Below are 19,821 nucleotides of genomic sequence, written 5' to 3' on the forward strand. Positions count from 1 at the left end.
GGACTCTGAGGAGGCACTGGCTGGTAATTTCCCTGGTTGTAAAGGGGGAAGAGGGCAAAAGGGGGGGGGGTTCGTTTACAATATTTTTTCCATGACACCATACTGAAATAGAGTGAGGATTCCTTTTTCGTATGGTTGGGACTACAGGGTCACCAAGGTTCACTGCAACTCTTACTTAATGTGATTCTATACTTCATCTAGTCAAAGAATCACAAAAGAGATAGAAAGGACTTCAGAAGGTAACTGATTCAACCTGTTATCTGAATGAGAAATCCATCTACAACATTTCTGAAAAGTCCATATCTGGCCTAGGCTGAACGAAATAATGACAGAGGTACCCACTCTTCTATTCATTGCTGGATTCTAATTGTTAGAAATGTTTTCCTTTCATCAAAGTGTTGAGATCACCAACAGCAACTCAACAATCATGTACAAAAAATATTTATAGCAGCTCTTTTCTAGTTGCCAAGAAGTGGAAACTAAAGGGGTTCCCACCTTATGGAGAATGGCTAAACAAAATGTGGCATATGAATATAATGGGATATGATGAGAAATTATAAAGTTAATCTTTTCAGATGAAACAGATCTCTATGAACTGATACAGAATGAAGTGAGCAAAACTGGGTGAATTATTTATACAGAATTCACAAGACTTGGCGAATGAATGGCTAGGAAATAGGGGAGGAGGGGAGAATGTGACAGAAGAGTAAAGAATGATTCAAGTAGTGAATCTGGATGGTGTTATCCTCAACAAAAAGAGGGAAGCTAGGAAGAGGAGAAGCTTTGGGCAGAAAAAAAGTTATTTTTTTCACATGCTGAATTTACTACATCTACAAGCCATCCATTTATAGATATTAGTGTAGGTGTAGTATAGATATTCATATAGGTGACAGGTGAACCCATGAGAACTGATGGACTCACCAAAATTATAAAAGGGAAAGAAAAAAGGGCCCAGGAAAGAATTCTAGGGACAATCACTTTTAAGGGAAGTGACATGGATGATAATCCAGTAAAAGTGCAACCTGCCAAAGAGGTATGAGGAAGTACTAGAAGAGAACAATGTCTCAAAACCAAGGAGAGGAGAAGGTGAGAAAGATCAACAGTGTCAAATTCTACAGAAAGGTCATGAAGAAATGAAGCCAGAAAAGTGGTCTTTGAATTTAGCAATCAAGAGATCACTGATAACAACACTCATAAAAACCATCTGGTATTGGTTAAAAAATAGACAGGTAAAAGAAGGAAAATAAACAAGAGATTATCAGAAACAATGGAACTCAGTGACCCAATATTTAATAATGATGATAGCTAGCATTTATATAGTGCTTTAAGGTTTGCAAAGCACTTTACAAATATCTCATTTTTGTTTTCATAACAACCCTGAGAAGTAGGTTATTATCCCCATTTTACAGACAAGGAAACTGAGGAAGGCAAGAGTTAAGTGATTTGCCCAGGGTCACAAAGCTAGTAAGTGTCTAATGATAGATTTGAATTCATGTCTTCCTGACTCCAGAGACACCTAGCTGCCTTTTAAAAAAAGGGGTGGGGGGAGGAGATAATAATAGCTAGTGGTTATGCATTTTTAAAGTTCACAAGGTACACTGTGAGATGGGTGCTTTTTTTAATCCACATTTTATACACTGTGAGGTTAAGTGACTTGCCCAGGGTGACAATGCTATGAAGTGTCCGGGGCAGGTTCTGAACTAGGGTCTTCCTAACTACAAATCCAGTACACTCTGTTACCTACCAGTTTACAGACTAAACAACTTTCGGTGACCAGATTTTCAAAGGAAAAGCGATGTGCTACTCCAGTGGCAGTACCCTTTGTGCCTCACAAAGAAGAAGAATAATCATAGTTGGTCTTTTGATGGTATCTGATATACACATACAGAGAGTATTATTATATATGCTACCTCATTTGAACCTCACAACGCCCTTGTGAGATTAGGAATTGGGAGTGGGTGGGCAGAGTATTATCCCCATTTTACAGATGTAGAAACTCAGACTCAGAATGGAGAAGCGACTTGTCCATAGTCCCAAGGCTAGTTCCCTGGCAAAGGCAGCACTAAAATCCCCGTCTCCTAACTTTTAGTTTCCTTGACAGTACATGCACAATGCCTTCTACTTTGGGGAGCCTCCCCCTTCCTAGGAGGCCACAACAGAGCACTCTTCCAATGTATAACATGACAATAACAGGACATAAGACCATGGGAGAGGTACTAAGTCACATTTCAAAAGAGAGACAAGGCCCACAAGCAGATTCTAGCTCCTCGGGAACACCATGTTCAGTATCTGGCTCTATTTCAAACTGGCTAGACAAATTCCCTCTGTGTTGTTTCACACACTTGCTGCTGTCCACACACAAAAAAAACCAAGAAACAAACATTCTCCTCATTAGAGGACCATCAAAAACAAAAATTCATGCAGCAAAGCTAACTTACTGCACTCTTTCTTATCTCTATAGCTCCCTTGCCATCCAAGCATATGATCCAGCACAGAATAAGCATTTAATAAGCCTTGCATGGAGGATTATGGTACATTAAAGATTGGGAGGCAGCAGGGTACAGAGCATTGGGTCTGTAGTCAGGAAGATTCGAATTGAAAGCCAGCCTCAGATACTAGCTGGGTTTCCCTTGTTTGTCTCAGTTTCTTCAACTGCAAAATGAGGATAAAACAATACCTACTTCAAAGGCTTATTGTGAGAAACAAATGAGATGACAGTTATAAAAGCACTTAGCACAGTGCCTAATGCTTGGAAGGTACTACAGAAATGCTTATTTCCTCCTCTACCATACCAGTCCCTGAAATCACCAACACAGTGTTGAATGACTGCTGAAGAAATCATAGATTCCGCCCCCATATATCAGTTACTTGTATATATGTAATGTCATTTTACTAGCCTACAAGCTTCATGAAGGCAGATATCATGTTTTATGAACTGTTTACTACCTCCAAGAATATTTTCCCTACAAAGTAGTTGCTTATTATGGAAATGGAAAACTGACCAGTACTTACTGTACATAGCCTAAGAAATAAAAAGGTAGTTTTCATCACTGAGAAAAGACTTCACATAGTAGATTAAGTAGTAGATTTAGAATCAGGAGCCCAGGGTTCAAATCCAACCTCAGACACACAATGTATGGACTGGGCAAATCACAGAACCTCTCCCATTCTCAGATTCCCCATGGTAAGACAGGATGGTACTAGTATTACCCACCCCCACGGGTTTTTGAGAGGAAGGTGTTTCACAACTTACCTAGATGAGTACTATACAATCATCAATTATTATCTCATTCCTATAGATTTAAGAACTAAAAGCCCTCATTTCCAAACTGCGCTGATACTACCAGACAGGAGACAATTTTCAGAAAATCGTCCAATATCAGGGCAGGAAAGGGATCTTACAGATCATGTAAGCCAATTCATTCGTTTTTATAGTTGAGAAAAGTAAAGGTCAAAAAATGGAAGGAACTTCAGTTTTCCAATCATAGGGTAAAAAGTATTTTTGCTGTATATCTTACGCTCCAAAAACAATCAAGTTAATACTAATTTGAAACCTATATACTCTGTCCTGTACCAGTCACAATAGGGAAAACAAAAGACAGCACTTGCTCTGAAGGAACTTACCTCTGAGTAGCTGTTTCACTAAGTTCCCATCAGAGAAACTATAGATACTATTATATATAGTATCTTTAAGAGCCAAAAGGAGTAATGTGGAAAGTAAGTTTGGACTATTAGTTCAGTATTATGATTGTAAATGTGAAATCTTTTTCCCTATGGAGTCAAGGAGAGTATATGTGGTTTTTTAATCTTTAATCAATGAGGACCAAATGAAGAAGACAAAAATAAAGATAGTGATGGAGAAACTTTCTTGTGAGAATGATTTGATGAAGAAACAATACAAAGAAAATATGAAGTGTCTCTAAGGAACTGGCATTTTACACTGTATTCTAGAAAAGGTATTTTCTGTCATGGCTAATGACAGTACAAAGAAAATGGACATAACATTTCCCAAGAGACTGAATTTAACATGAGAAATATGAAGAGGATTCTTTTTTTTTTTTTTGCAATTTCCCTCATAAGTCCTTTAGAGTTGCCTTGGATCCTTGCATTGCTGAGAAAAGCCAAGTCTACCAAAGTCAGTCATATGAAGAGGATTCTTGAGAGGCTTTAATCAATACTTGATATGAACTAAATGATGAAAACATATTTCTGAGAAGTCATCTGCCATCATAGTGGGAGTTTAAGATGATTCTAGTTATGATATTTTTCATAGTTCAAGGGAAAAAATCTGTCAGAAAAGAATCTCTGATCTTTCCCCTAGATCTAGTTTTTCTGTACTTAATCAGAGAGTAACCTTAAGACCTTCAGGAGTCAGATCAGAATAATGTAACACTCCCTCCTATAACAATGTAATACAGCTCCCTGCTAGGAGAGAACAACAGAAAATATATATACTCAGAAAGATTTGAGCCAGAAAGCATTGGGGGGGGGGAGGAGAGGAGAGGGTGGGAGGGAGGGAGGGAGAGGAAGAGAGAGAGACAGAGACAGAGAGACACTAGGGGGGGTAGAGGAAAGAGAAAGAAAGAGACAGAAGGGAGGAGAGGGAGAAAGAAGAGGGAAGAAAAGAGAGATAAAAAAGGGAAGGAGGGGGAAAGAGAGAGGAAGAGAAATGGAGAGGAGAAAGAGGCAGGGGAAAGGGAGGGAGAAAAAAGAGGGAAGAGAGAAATGAGAATTTCTTTTAAATCTGGCTCACAAAGCACAAAAATAAAACAGGGCTTTCTTCATCTGTTTTCTAACCAGAGAGTCAATGTGACAGAAGGGCAGAGGACTTGAATTTTCAGGGGCCCTCTCAAAGTTTCAGCTACCTCCTACTGACAAGAAAGGAGTAGAGAGGCTGGTTCAGGCTGGTACTAAGAGTTTGAGTTGGGTGGCGGAAAACTTTTCAGCCAAAGTTTCAGGAAAACTCCCTGCTCAGAGTCTGATACATGCTGCCAGCCTAGGCAACAAGAAATAAGTGTCTTGTTGTGCATATCTGGTCCTAGTTGTTTGAGTAGTTTGAGCCTCTCCTAAACTGCTGACCCCTCCTCATTCACATGGTATCCCAGGGTAATCCAATCCCTATCCATCTTTACCAAACCCATAAGAAGACAGGACATCCAAAACATGATATAAGCTCATCAGTACATACACTGAAATTGGTCAAAAGAACTTCATTAGATTCCTGGCTCTGATATTTACTACAAAGGTGACTTTGGGCTGTTCCTCAAGAAACTCCAGTATCCTAATATATAAAAGAATCATAGAAGATAACTCTATATCCTCTGGTCTTAAGTTACTTCCTTTCCCTCGGTTACTTTCACATTGAGCCTCTGTTTCTTTACGTGTAAAAAAGTTGGATTAAATGATCTTTAAACTCTGCTCAAGATGATATAATGTGAGTCACAGTAGTTGTTTCAGATGTGCCACTGGAAGCAATGATTTTTACTCAATCCAGCCTCTGGCCTTTAGAAAATTCTTCATAGTTAGGAAATCTGTTTTTTTCTTTTTCTTTTTTTTAAAAGGCAATTGGGGTTAAGTGACTTGCCCAGGGTGACACAGCTAGTAAGTGTCAAGTGTTTGGTCTGCGGCCAAATTTGAACTCAGGTCCTCCTGACTTCAGGGATGGTGCTCTGTCCACTGTGCCACCTCGCTGCCCCGATTTAGGAAAACTTTTGTTTTGGTTTAGAGGGCCTTCTGGACACAGGAAAGGCTTCATTTCAAAAGCAATCTGCAAGAACAATTCCGAGTACAAGGCATCATGATTTGGTGGAAAGAACAGAGGGTCTGAACCCAGAAAACCTGTGTTCTGACCCCCTCATTCTCGAATGACAATGGTGTAGAAAGAGAGAGAACCAGAAAATGAAACCCCTATCTCCTGTTCCCCTCTCCTTCTGAATAAGTCACTACTACTCTATGTGAGCCTCAGTTTCCTCTGACAAACATCAGTAATACTACTTTGTACTTCCGACCTCACAGGATTACTCTGAAGAAAACACTCTGCAAACCTTAACACGTTATCGTAATGAGAGCTATGATTATGACGATCTGTTTCTACTGGTTACCTTCATGCTTATTTCCTCTATCCTATTAGACTGTAAATTATCTCAAATGAGATCTAGTAGTCTCTACTCTTAAAGGTAATAGGTATTTCCAAGACAGCCCCCACATCTTTTTTTTTCAGCCCCCACCTCTTTGAAATCCTTTTTGACTGACTTCTCATTCAAATTCCTGATTAAAAGTTCATATTAAAAATTAGGTCTTTTTATTCTTCTTCATCAACTTTGAGGAGAAATAAGGAAAATTTTTTGAAAACTTTTTTGGATATTACATTCGCTGTTCTTGGTATATAATCTGAGGGCCTAAGGCTCACTTTGTCTGACATCTGGCTCTCATTCAAGCTGCAGTGACACCACAAGAACACTAGAGGGTGACCCCACTGAGGCACAGGAAACAAGGCAGAGATTCTATCCTAACTTAATGAATCACAGATTGCAACAAGTTTCCTTGGCTATTTAGCTTGAGTTTATTCAACTCACAGGAACCTTGGAGAGAACTTCTAATCCAATCCCCAGATTTACAGATGAATCTCAAAGAAATTAAACAACTGACTCCAAATCAGAAAGATATTAAGTAGGAGAGATGGAATTTGAACTACGCTCTTTCTGAAATCAAAAGGCTAGTCTCCCCTTAGACCTGCTGGTCTTCTCTGCCATCCTGAGAGTTCCTGGGATCTCAGCAAGAGAAGCTAACTACTGATTTTGTAAAAGTTAGGTGCTCACCCAGGGCCCTCAACCTAAAGCTAACTGATTCTCTTGGTTATGAATGCAAGAGGTCTCCAGCTTCTCCCTAACCCTCATGAACTCTCAGTCAGAGGGTCATCTGATAATGATTTTCACTGACCTTAAAAAAATTTGTCTTCTCACTCAGGTTTTTTTCCTTATTAAATTTCAATTTCTGTTTCAAAACAACCTAGAGGAGATCTCTGACTAAATCCCAATGCATTAAAATACAGAAAGTTCAGAAAAAGAGGAAATCAAATAAGTCAAGAGAGATAATCCTATTTTAGTGAGTTGGTACTGTACCTCTATTCCAGTGTGTGTGTGTGTGTGTGTGTGTGTGTGTGTGTGTGTGTGTGTGTGTTGTTGTTGTTGTTGTTGTTTGTGAGTAGTGATGGGAGGTGGTATTTTGTAGGAGAAACACAGAAAACACACAATTCAGGCTACTGAACCCATTTGGGGATGGAAGACACAAAGTCATCAATTTCAAAGAACTGAGTTCTCTCTCCCCTTAGCTAATCGCTAATAACAGTTCATTGTTTCTCCCTCTAACCAAACCTGTATCCATTGCGGGAAGTGTGCTAACTATGGAGGTAAGAAATATCTAGGTTTATTTATATTCCTTTCTCTTCTACTTTACCTCTGAGCTTGAGAAACAAAATTCATGAAATATTGAGAATTTAACATGAAAATATTAATTTGCATATATGTTTATGTGTTTAGGAATCCACAAAAAACTTCAAATTGACAAACTTCTTCCTACTTGCAGCAGATGGTGGCACAGCCTTGAATTTCAAAAGCCCATGTACCATTTTTTGGAACTAGGAAATGTGTGGATATGTTTTCAGTATGCTTATTTGTTACAAGGATTTTCTTTTTTTTTTTTCTTGTGGGAAATGGAAGGAGATGGGGACAAGGTTATCTAAAAACAAAGAAGAAAAAAAAGAAAATAGGGTGATTGATACGTTTTTAAAATGCATAGAAGAGAACTAAAGGAACTTTGTTTTGTTTCATCTTTTAAGAACTAAAGGAAGTTTTGAAGGAAACAGACAAGTAGAAAGTGACCTCTGTATATGCTTGTGTATAAACTAGCTGTAAAAATTTTGAATTTTCGCATTTAACTTTCTTTTTCTGTTCTCCTTTGTATATGAAAATACTTTTTCCCCCCTATATTTCAGAATGAAAAAAAAATTAAAAGGTAGAAAAAGGTCCACAACCAGTCCAGTCCCTAGACAATATCCGAATTCTTCTTTTACAATATCTAGGAGTGTTCAAGTACTCTCCTCTGCTTTGGGGGTTGCACAAGTCAGTAAAAAGGGAGACCATTTTTCTTTCAATATTAAACTGCCCAGTGATCTCCAGTTAAGTGGCAGACTCCTAACACTTTAACTTTTAGCTTCTCTGCCTAATTACAACCCTTAGCCTCAGTTGTATTAGTAAAAGGTCTATAAACACTAGATCCATCTAAGGAAATCTTGGATGGATTTTATCTTCATAATCATTAATTATCTCATCCTCATCTGTTTCATGGAGAATGGACTCATGACACCATCCTGATATTATGTTTGATAATTCATGTTCGGCAGGCTACAACAGATGAGTAAATTGATTGCCTTTTATATCAGCTCATCTGACAGGCTATCTTCAGGATAGCACCAGAAGTAGACAAGACAACATGGAGTGCAATTAGGTTAGGGAATATATACCATGTTTCCACAAGGTTTTAATTGCTTCTGCTATGTCTCTATATTTTGAAAGCCTTTCATTCCCTGCAACTTGGACAATGTAACTACTTTGTTTCATTATTATTCAGTATTTCTAAAGAACTTTTACCAAACTTTACAAAGTACTTTTCTCAAAGCAATCCTGCAAATAGAATTACTTCCATTTTGCAGATGAGGACACATTGAGGCTGAGATATATAAAATGACTTGCCCATGGGAATATAATGGCAATGATTATCAGAAGCAGAGGCTCAAAACCAGATTTTCTGACTCTAAGTCCAGCACTCTTTTCTAATTATTCCACAAAGCTTTTCACATTTTAATACTGAATCACTTTGTCAATGGAAGGATAACAACACTTGCCCCATTGTATTTACAGCTGTCCCTTCCACATCCTGGGATTCCTGCCCCCCCATCTGGAAAACCCACAGAGAAGTCTGAATTATGATGATATTAAATGATAAAATATGCTGATATTATACAATACTATAAGTATATTTTCTGCATTTCTGAGTTTCTAAACTTATTCTGTGCCATCTGCTGGCCTTCATGTGTGGTCTGTGGCTTCTGCAAAATTCCCAAAATGTTTCCATTTATTTTCTTAAGCCGACTCATGATATGGTGAAACTGCAAAGTGCAAAGTCGTGATGTAGAAGGGCTGACTAGCTCTACTATTGTTCAGGTCTGAATTTTCCTGTTTTCCTAAGTCAGCCACACCTTTGCTGTAGCATAGGCTTTTCTAGCCCTTAGCTATGAGCGGTTATTACTGGTGAGGGACAACATGTCAGCAGGTGACTCTAATACAAGCTCCCAATCTACCTACCCCCTCATCAACACTCAAACAGGAAACCTCCAACTCTCTCTCTGTCTTACCCAGGTAGCTCCACACATTGCCAATTCCCTCCCTACCACCCCCCCCAGCAATCTATATTAAAAGGCATCCCTATAAAAGATATTTCCTTTGCTTAAAAAAGATGGTCCAGTCTCCTTGATCAGGTAAAGAACTGAAACAGTCGTGAAGGTAATTATAATTCCAAGGAGCCTTTAAAAAAAGCTCCATCTTCCAAAATGAAAGCTGTGTCACTTTGAATTGCTTTAATTATACAACGAAACTTAAAATATAATTAAAAGAGCCTACCATATGTTGAACACAGCTCCCACGCCTCCAGGAGTAACAGAAAAGGAAGTGACAAATCTGCTTCTCTGAAAATGAACTCAAATTTGACACACAGAACACAAGCTGTTCGTGTACATTTTTAATTCACTTACGATGTAGCTACAGCCCGATGTAGTAGGCAGTGGCATAGTAGGAAAGGCCACTGGACTAAGTTCAGAAACCCTGGGTTTTATTCCCAGGGAAGTGGAATGACCTTAACAAATACCTCTCTTCCTTCAAGATATGGCTCAAGAACTTCCTTCTACATGAAGCCTTTCTTAAAGTCTCAGTTAAAATTTCACCTTCTATTGGAAGCCTTTCTCAGCCTTCCTTTTACTGCTGGCCACCACTGCAACTATCATCATCATCATCATCATCACCACCACCACCACCACTAACATATAAAGAGCCTACTACGTGCCAGGCACTATGCTAGGAGCTTTACAAATAGAATTTCATTTGATCCTTACAACAACCCTGAGAGTTAGGTGCTATAATTAGTGAACTAAGGCAGAGGGAGGTTAAGTGATTTGCCTAGGGTCAAACAGACAGCTAGTCTAAGAACAGAGCTGAACTGGGGTCTTCCTGACCCTAGGCCCAGTGCTCTAACTGCTGTACAACCTAGCTTGACCCCCCCCAGTATCTCCAATTTATTTACATCTACAGACATAGATATGGATATATCGTGTCGAGTTTGTTCATAGCTGTTTGCATGTGGTCTCCCTCATTCGACTGTGAGCTCCTTGAGGATAGGAGCTGTCTTCTCCCTTTCACTGCAAACCAAATGCTTAGCAATTAGCACAGTGCCTGGCACACAGCTGCTGTTGTTCCTCACGCCCCACTCTTCATGACTCCATGGACCACAATGTCCATGGAGTTTTCTTGGCAAAGATACTGGAGTGGTTTTCCATTTCCTTTTCCAGTGGAAGACAGAGAGAGGTTTAAGTGACCTGCCCAGGGTCACGTAGTAAGTGTCTGAGATCACATTTAAACTCAGGTCTTCCTGACTCCAGGACCAGCAGCTCTATCTGCTGAGCTACCTACCTGCCCTAGGGCAAACAGTAGTAGTCCTTAAAAGATCCAAGTTGACTGCTGACCGACTGACTGACAATGCCCCAGCTGCTAAAGCCCTACGGCCCGATCCACCTGGCATTCACCTAGTTCTGTATTTGTCTCTTTATATCTATTCTGTATATAACTTACATGCACTTGCTGCCTTTTCCCATTTTGCAAGAAGGCCCCTCTTCACACTATGCACTAGTATCCCCAGCATAGAGCATGGCACCGAGCAGGAGTAGTAAATGTTTGTTGACTGATTCATTGATAACAAATGAGCGAGGAGCCAGACAAAAAGACCTCAGAGGATCCTTGCAGCTCAAAGTTCCATGTTTTATGTTCAAATACGTTCATCCATTTAGCGTAACAATGTTCCATGTTCAACAACCAAAGCCCCAAGGTCCCTCTCAGTTTTGTTTTGTTTTTGTTTTTTGTGGGTGTGTGTGAGGCAATCAGGGTTAAGTGACTTGCCCAGGGTCACACAGCTAGTAAGCAGTATCAAGTGTCTGAGGCCAAATTTGAACTTGGGTCTTCCTGACTCCAAGGCTGGACTTCTATCCACTGCGTCACCTAGCTGCCCCCCTCTTAGTTCTAAGAGGAGAGATTCTCTGTTCCCAAAGTTCTGCTGCAAGATCAAAAGATCTGTAATGCGCTTAGCACAGTGCCTGGCACATGGTAGGCACTACAGAAATGTTTATTCACTTTCTATTACAGGATACTTTCAAATTCAAATATTCAGTGATCTAAGATTTCTTCCAGTTCTAACATTTTATGAATCTACAAATTTTATGAAGCTAGAACATGTTACCTAATTAAACTGAACATTTATTATCGGGAGTGCACACAGATGCTTTTTCCCCTTACAAAAGGCATCTAGGACCAGTGACTACCGAACATGTAAAGCTTTCCAAATGGATTTGTCATGCTACAAGCTATGTTTTCAAACCCTTAGGGCTTTGCTGAGTTTCTGGGTAGGACCTAACATAGGAGGACAGGTGCTTCCACAAAGAAAAATGGAATGTTTCTTGTAGCCCACTTTAAACCACGACATTCTCTCACCATCAACCCAGATGGGAACATTTTCCACATTACTTTTTGGGTGGGAAAACCTGATACATGAATAATTTTTTTTCCACTGAAAAGTTACCATCATAAACTTCTAGAAAAATCCTCTTCTGGAAAACCCAGAAGAAGCATGAGTCACAAAAGAGAAGCCTGAAAAGTGAGAAAAACTGGGAAGGGATCATGGATTTGGAGCCGGAAGGGTCCCTGGAAGCAATCTAGTCCAAGAAGTTAAGTGGCAGAAGTAGGAGTTGAACCAGATCCTCACATTTCAAATCTGGCACTCATTTCTATTGTACTACTCCAAGTTTCTTAAGGCATGATCATTCATTAGACTTGAGCATCTGACTAGAATCTCTGCTATGCAACTGAGCTAAAAATGAGAGAGGAAACATTAGTAGGTTGTCCAAATGGGTTTTGAAATAGGAAGAGGCAAAAGGCTTCTGATGGATGCAGAGATGGTGCAGTAGATAAGAGTGCTGGGCCTGGAAAACCCATCTTCAAATGTGGCCTCAAACAGTATTTATGCAGTTAAGCCACTTAACCTCTGTCAGCTTGTTTCCTCAACTATAAAATGGAAATAATACCCACAATTGTTGTGAGGATCAAATGGAATATCTGTAAAGCACTTAGCACAATGCTTAGCACATAGTAGGAACTTAATAAATGCTTATTCCCTATTACCTGCACCATGGCCTCTGACCAAAGTTAACTTAAATGTGGATAGAAGATGATGCCTTTATAGCAGAAAGAAAAATGGATTCGGAGTCTGAGGACCTGATTTTGAATCTTAAATGAACCATGACAAGTCATTTTACAACTTGAAGCTCCAATTTCCTTCTCTGTGAAATTTAGACTAGATCTGGAGTTTCTATAGATCAAGGAATCCAAGGAGAGATTCAGGAATTCCATATACTTGGGTGGGGGAAAAAAATTATCTCTATTTTCATTACACTCTAAGTGAAATTTAGTGCTTCCTTCAATTATGAATATGCATACAAAACCACAGTAACTATGATTTTCTCATCAAAATCACATTTTCTTACCACGTTATTACAGATATCTCAAAATGTCATTTATATACTTATCAGTACCATAGTTCTCGCCACCAGATCACATGTATTCAAACTTGCTGTTTACAGATGGTATCACAATATCACTGGTTTACTTTGTAATTTTATGGATTTTATGTGTTTAAAAAATATTATTCTCAGAAAGGGCCTCAGGTATCACCAGACTGCTAAGAGGACAGATGACTCAAAACAAGGATAGGAATCCCTGGCAGAGATGTCCTCTAGAACCCCTTCCAGCTTTAAGTCTTGAGATCCTATGATTCTTTCATTCATGATTCAAACTGACTTAAGTGACTAAGGCCAGATGCTTATCTAAAAAATACAGAAGCAAAGAGGCCTCCCAGGGAAGGCCTGATGACAGAAAAGCAAACAAGCTCCTGTGTAATCTGGGCCAATCTATGTCTACATGCTGGTGAATAAAGGAAATCGATGTTGAATAAAAACTTATCATTGGTTACATTTTGATTCATTACTACCCACCAGGGCTCCATTTTGCCCACCTACTCTTTACCTGCCCCCCCATGCAAATGAATGCCAGAACCTAGGAGTCAGCCTGTGTACAGTGCAAAATGTTGTCAAAATTTGTGTAGAGCAAAATTTAGTGTAGGAAACTATTCTCAACTCTGGCCTGCCAAATGTTAAGAGCTATTATATATAACCTGATGTATAAATGGATTCCAGAGTCACAAGCAGCAAGAGCTTCTGAATGTATAGCCAGTTTAAACAACTCAATCCAGCATAGGAAAGTGCTCCAGGAACTCATGACCTCTGACCTTCCTCTTTAAATAATACAAATCCAAGAATCTAAATGCAATCGTGATAACGAATATAAGGCATATTCATCTTGAGGCTCAGAACATTTCCTCTTGGCATGGAACCAGTTCAGTCCATATAGTCTAATTAACAAGTATTTGTGGAGAGTCCACAAGGTGAGTAAAGGCCTCTTTACCTGGCAATCCATCCAGGCATGGAGAACAAAATCCAGGACTTTTAATACCAACAGAAGCTTTTCTCCCTGAAAATCCTAAACAGCTATCATCAGCTGCACATGTCTTTATATTAAGGGTCTATTACCAAAAGAAAAGAACAGTATAAAGGAAGCATTTTGGTGATGAGAGCTTCAATACCACCATCTGCAGCAGGTGACTTTCTGGCTATTAGATGCCTCCAGCTATATACCCCTCCCCCTCCAAAACAAACACTCTTCATTTTCCCCCATCTCTGTCTCTCTCTCTCTCTGTCTCTGTCTCTGTCTCTCTCTCTCTCTCTCTCTCTCCTCTCTCTCTCTCTCTCTCTCTCTCTCTCTCTCTCTCTCTCTCTCTCTCTCTCTCTCTCTCTCTCTCTCTCTCTCTCTCTCTCTCACGCTGAAGACTGTTCTCAGGCAGATCCAACATTTAAGATTCAGAGCTGGAATAAAACGAGATATTCACTGACAACATAACCTATAACAATAGGAAGTTTACTCATTAATAGCCTGGGAAGGAAATTTAGCAAAACTACAGAACAAGTCCCTTAGGGTGCTGCTCCCTCCACCTCCACATTTGCCACAACGGTGGGCCCTGCATGAGAAGTGGGAAGTCCATGAAGCCTGAGGAGCCCCAATTACTTGCCTTTACAAAGGGGCTCAGCTCTTACACCTTGGGCAATTAGGAGGCTTTGTTAAATGTTTCAGCTTTAGTCCAACAAACCAGTAGAGTCTTGGGATGGTTTTATTGCCTTTGTAGAGAAAAACAAGCCAATGTGACATGTAGCCACATTGGAGCGTTCCTGTCCATAGGTCCCAACCAAATTAGAAGCTGTTCCTACCACACAGATGATAGACAAAGCAAAAAGTGAATATTGTCTCTGCTTTCTCCAAGATGGACAACATCTATGCATATGGGGCAGCTGAGGCACAGAATCGGCTTAGATTCAGGAGCATGGAAATTCAAATCCAGCTTCAGACACTTACTAGCTGTGAGACCCTAGACAAGTCACTTAACCTGTCTCAGTTTGTAAACTGTAAAATGGAAATAATAATAATAATAGTAATAATAATAATAGTAATAGTAATAATAATAATAACACTTATCTCTCAGGGTTGTTGTGAAAATCAAATGAAATCATATTTATTAAACTCTTAGCATAGTGCTGGGCACACAGTCAGCACCTAATTCAGGCTTATTCTCTCCCTTTCCTCTTTCATATGGAGATAATTTTTTAAAATTTTAAATGGATTTCATGGATGAGGAAACAGCTGATACTAATGAAGGGTTTTATATTTCACAAAATACTTTCTTCACAACCACCCTGTGACCATTTTAGAGATGAGGGAACTGAGGCCTGGGGAGATCAAACAGCTATAAAATGGCAGGGCCAATCATTTCTAAAATACATAGAGAACTAAAGACAAATTTATAAGAACACAAGCCATTCCCCAATTGATAAATGGTCAAAGGATATGGACAGTTCTCAGATGAAGAAATTAAAGCCATCTATAGTCATATGAAAAAATGCTCTAAATCGTTATTGATCAGAGAAATACAAATCAAAACAACTCTGAGGCACCACATCACACCTATCAGAATGGCCAATATGACAAAACAGGAAAATGATAAATGTTGGAGAGGATGTGGGAAAATTGTAACACTAATACATTGTTGGTGGAGTTGTGAAATGATCCAACCATTTTGGAGAACAATTTGGAACTATGCCCAAAGGGCTACAAAAATGTGCATACCCTTTGATCCAGCAATAGCACTTCTAAGGCTATATCCCAAAGAGACCAAACAAATGGGAAAAGGACCCACGTGTACAAAAATATTCATAGCAGCTCTTTTTGTGGTGGCAAAGAATTGGAAATTGAGAGGATGCACATCAATTGGGGAATGGCTGAGCAAGCTGTGGTATATGAATGTAATGGAATACTCTTGTGCTATAAGAGATGATGAGCAGGCAGATTTCAGAAAAACCTGGAAAGGCTTAGATGGTCTGATGGTGAGTGAAGTGAGCAGAACCCAAGAGGACTCTGTACACAATAACAGCCACATTATGTCATGACTAATATTGTTAAACTGAACCCTTCTCAGCGTTACAAGGATAGAAGACATCTCCAGAGGCCTCGGGATGGATAATGCTGTCCACATCCAAAGAAAGAACTATGCCAAGTCAAATCACTATCACTTATTTTTACCTCCTGTTCAGTTTTGTTTCATCTTTCTGATGGTTCCTCCTATTGGTTTTAATTTTTACTTACAACTTCACTAATGTGAAAATATGTTTAATAGGAATGTAAATGTAAAGCCTATATCAGCTTGTGCGCCGTCTTGGGGAGGATAGGGAGGAGGAAGGGGGAGAAAAATTTTCAACTCAAAAGCATATGGAAGTGATTGTAGATAAATCAAAATAAATTAATAAAATTAAAAAAAATGGCAGGGCCAAGATCTGAACCTAGGTTTAATCCAAATCTGATGTTGTTCTGGTATTCTCAGCACAATGAAAGAAACTGCACATGGAAGCAGGGAGAGTCTATTCAAAACAGAGCCCCTGCCCTGATTTCTACCACAACAACTGAATCTACAATAACATCAACAACATCGACTACTGACATTCACAGGGGTGGGAGGACCAAAAGATTTAGAGCTAGAGCAGACTGTGGAGGCCATTTAAACTGCAAACTCCTTCAGTTTAGAGATGAAGAAACTGAGGCCCAGGGAGATTAAGGTCATACAGAACCGTGACTTGAACCCAGGTCTTCTAACTACATGAGGAGCCAAGGTTTTTTATGCCACAATACTTTATATATTCTCTCTTCTGATCCTCAAGTCAAAACTGTGAGGTATACAGTACAGATATCCTCATGCCTATTTTCAGATGAGAAAACTGAGGCTCGGAAAGGGTGCTTATTCAAGGTCACACAGATAGTAAATGCAAAAGCCAGTATTCAAGTCTAGGTCTTCTGACTCAAAATAAAAAACACTAGCAAATGTTCTACAACTACCAACGAATAAGGGAAAGACAGACTCCTTCCTGAACATTTAAACTTAAAAAGGTCTCCCTATCAGCCTTCTGTGTTCAGTCCTTAGGGGGAGGGGAGATTTTGTTTCTTCTTCTGGCTATAGGGCAAAGTCATAGTTCCGCCCTTTTTGAAGGCTAAATTGGAAGGACATCCCTGGGATAAATTAGAATTTCCGACCAGACTATGCCTACCTCTTGGCACTGTCTCCTGTATTATCATCTCTAGATGAGGAATCCTTTTAACGATGACTTTCAATCCTTCCCACAGGACAGCTAGCTGGTATGGTAGAGAACTGGGTTTGGGGTCAGGAAGACCTAAGTTCAAATCCAGCCTCAGACACTTACTAAGCTGTATGACCCTGAATAAGAGTCACTTATTTGTCACAGTTTCCCTCATCTGCAAAATGGGGACAATAATACCTACCTCTCAGGGTTTTTGTGAATACCAATTAAGATGGTATTTGAAAATCACTTAGAACAGTGCCTGGAACTTAATAGGCACTATATAAATTTTAGGTGGTAGTGGTGGTGGTAGCAGCAAGAAGAGGACAAGGAGGAGGAGAACTAAATGGGGTTAATAATAGCATCTACCTCCCAGAGTTGTTATAAAAAATCAAATAAGGTAATATTTGTAAAGCACTTAGCACAGTGCCTGGCACATAGTAGGTGTTTTACAATGAACTGTTACCTATTATTATTATGGGGAAATGACGATGTTTTTAGAATCCCTTGCTCAAAAGACACTGGAAATACACTATAACACAATTCAACGTATACCAAAATTTTGCAAGAAAGACAGATCTTTCTTAGATACTTTTTAAGGGAGTTTAGTTACACAATAAAAGGTCTTCATTACAAAGCAGTCTCATCTAGAAAGTCATGTCATAGTAGAAAAGGCACAAGACTTAGCATCAGAAAATCTCCACTTACTAGCTATGTAACTTTGGGCAATTCATTTATGGGCTTCTGTCCGCCCATGTGTCAAAGGAATAAATGATCTCTGGGTCACCTCCCTATCAGCCCTAACATTCTGTGACAATACTGCTGTGTGGTTTATGCCATGTCCCTCCTCTGAGGGAAGCACAGAACCACACCACAGAAGCATGGAATCTCAGAGGAATAAGAGCCATAGAAATCATCTAATCCAAATACTTCTTTTTATAAACTGAGGAGCAAAATAGCCCATCCAAGCACCCCACAGTGATACAACAGAATAGCCAGGCTTAGAACGTAAGTCTCCTGACTACCAACATCAGGATTCTTTCAAAGACACCACATGACATCCCTATCAGAGGGACAGAAAAATTTCAAAACAAGAGGTCTGACTCTTCTTTCTAGCACAATGCAGCTAATTACCTAATAAATGTCCTCCCGAAGAGAAAAGAAGAGGCAACCTCACCCACTCTCAGCCAGGCACATACTTTAGAGTTGTTATTCCCAGATCAGGGATAGAATCACACTGAACCATCCATATTCTATCATCAGATTCCCCTTGTGGCCAAAATAGGCTCAGGGATTTGAGTCCATAATCGAGACAAGAAACAAAATGAACAGGGAACCCCATGCGAGGATCCCAACGTGCCTTTGTTTGTTGCCTGAGGTTGTGCTACAAATGAGATAAAAATCACTAAGGCCTCAAGCACTGTATTTACCTTATCCTCAAACAGGGCTCTCACTGTGTAACAATTATTCAGTGTAGAAGAAATGTAATTCAAATATCACCAGGAGTGTTTCCAAAAAAGACAAACTGCTGTAAACACCCTGGAAGAAAATAATTCCAACAAAACCAAACTGGCTAGTGGTAGATCATCAGTACCAAAAGTTCTTGGATGGGCCAGCACTGGGGAGAGGACATGTTCCCCCACTTAGGAAGAACAAACAGTACCCTTTAGAAGGCCTTAGTTTACATATCTTGATGTGTTTGATCAAAACTGACTTGACTTCTTCCTTGCCTTTTTCTTTTTTTACCTTGTTATGTAACACGACCAGCTGATATGACTATTACAAATTTTCAATATTTCATTGCCTGCCTCTTTATACGGGTAAGCCAATGCCATTTAAACCTCCCAACATCCATGAAATCATCCAAAGCCTTCATTTTATTGACACAAAGAAAGCAGCTTACTGCTCTTATTACTGAACCTTGCCTATCTAAGCAGAGATTATGCCCCACAAGGTGTTTTTTCTGGCCAAACCAAACAGCTGCCCAATTAATTTCAGTCAGCTGTGCTTGGAAACGCCCAAAGGAGATCAGGTTTCTCACGTGATCGTCCCACCGGGGATAAGCTAGCCACTCTCTCTCCTGCAAAACCAGTGGAAAACAAGGAACTTGCTTAGACTGAATATCAACTTACCTTTCATGTAGGCTTCAATTTTTCGAATAAGTTCATAAGACTTGGATCGATCCAGAAGGGTCCTAATGGCAGGGAGGGGATCCAGGATGATGGTCTCAGGGTGAGCATCAATATATTCCTGAAAGAAAAAATATTTTCATTTGAGAGGAAGCTACGTGGCATAGTGGATAGAATGCTAGATTCAGAGGCAAGAAAATGAGTCATTAATTAGATCAATTTCTTCATTTGTAGAAAGTGGGAAAAACAGCACCTATTTCATAAGGTTGTTGTGAAGAAGAAAGGAGATAATATGTAAAGCTGTGCTTTGCAAACTGTAAACTGCTATATAAATGCTGGTGGTGGTGGTGGTGGTGGTGGTGGTGGTGGTGGTGATGATAATGATGATGATGATGATAAAGTAGTGAGGGATATTTACTGTCAGGAAGTTATAGTTCAGTCAAAGGACTCTTACATTCTCTCCAGTGACAACACAGCAGCATCTCGATTCAACAGATTATTAACTGAGCTTCCATTAATAGCTCTGTAACACTGGGAGGTTTTCAAAGCACTTTCCTCACAACCACACTGTGAAATAAGAGGTGTAAG

The 19,821-nt window shown here is 39.6% G+C and overlaps 1 protein-coding gene across 3 annotated transcripts in view; it reads right to left on the minus strand.

The window, feature by feature from the left end:
* Positions 1 to 19,821, minus strand: part of ITPK1 (inositol-tetrakisphosphate 1-kinase) — a 301,192-nt gene that overhangs the window by 82,508 nt on the left and 198,863 nt on the right. For all 3 annotated transcript variants that reach the window (XM_021000285.2, XM_021000286.2, XM_021000284.2), the window contains exon 5: positions 19,237 to 19,354. In XM_021000285.2, coding sequence (XP_020855944.1) covers positions 19,237 to 19,354 — 118 coding nt within the window. The remainder of the gene's footprint in view (positions 1 to 19,236; positions 19,355 to 19,821) is intronic.

The sequence above is a fragment of the Phascolarctos cinereus genome, unplaced genomic scaffold, assembly GCF_003287225.1.
Source record: "Phascolarctos cinereus isolate Bilbo 61053 unplaced genomic scaffold, phaCin_HiC Scaffold_3;HRSCAF=262, whole genome shotgun sequence".
Taxonomy (NCBI): domain Eukaryota; kingdom Metazoa; phylum Chordata; class Mammalia; order Diprotodontia; family Phascolarctidae; genus Phascolarctos; species Phascolarctos cinereus.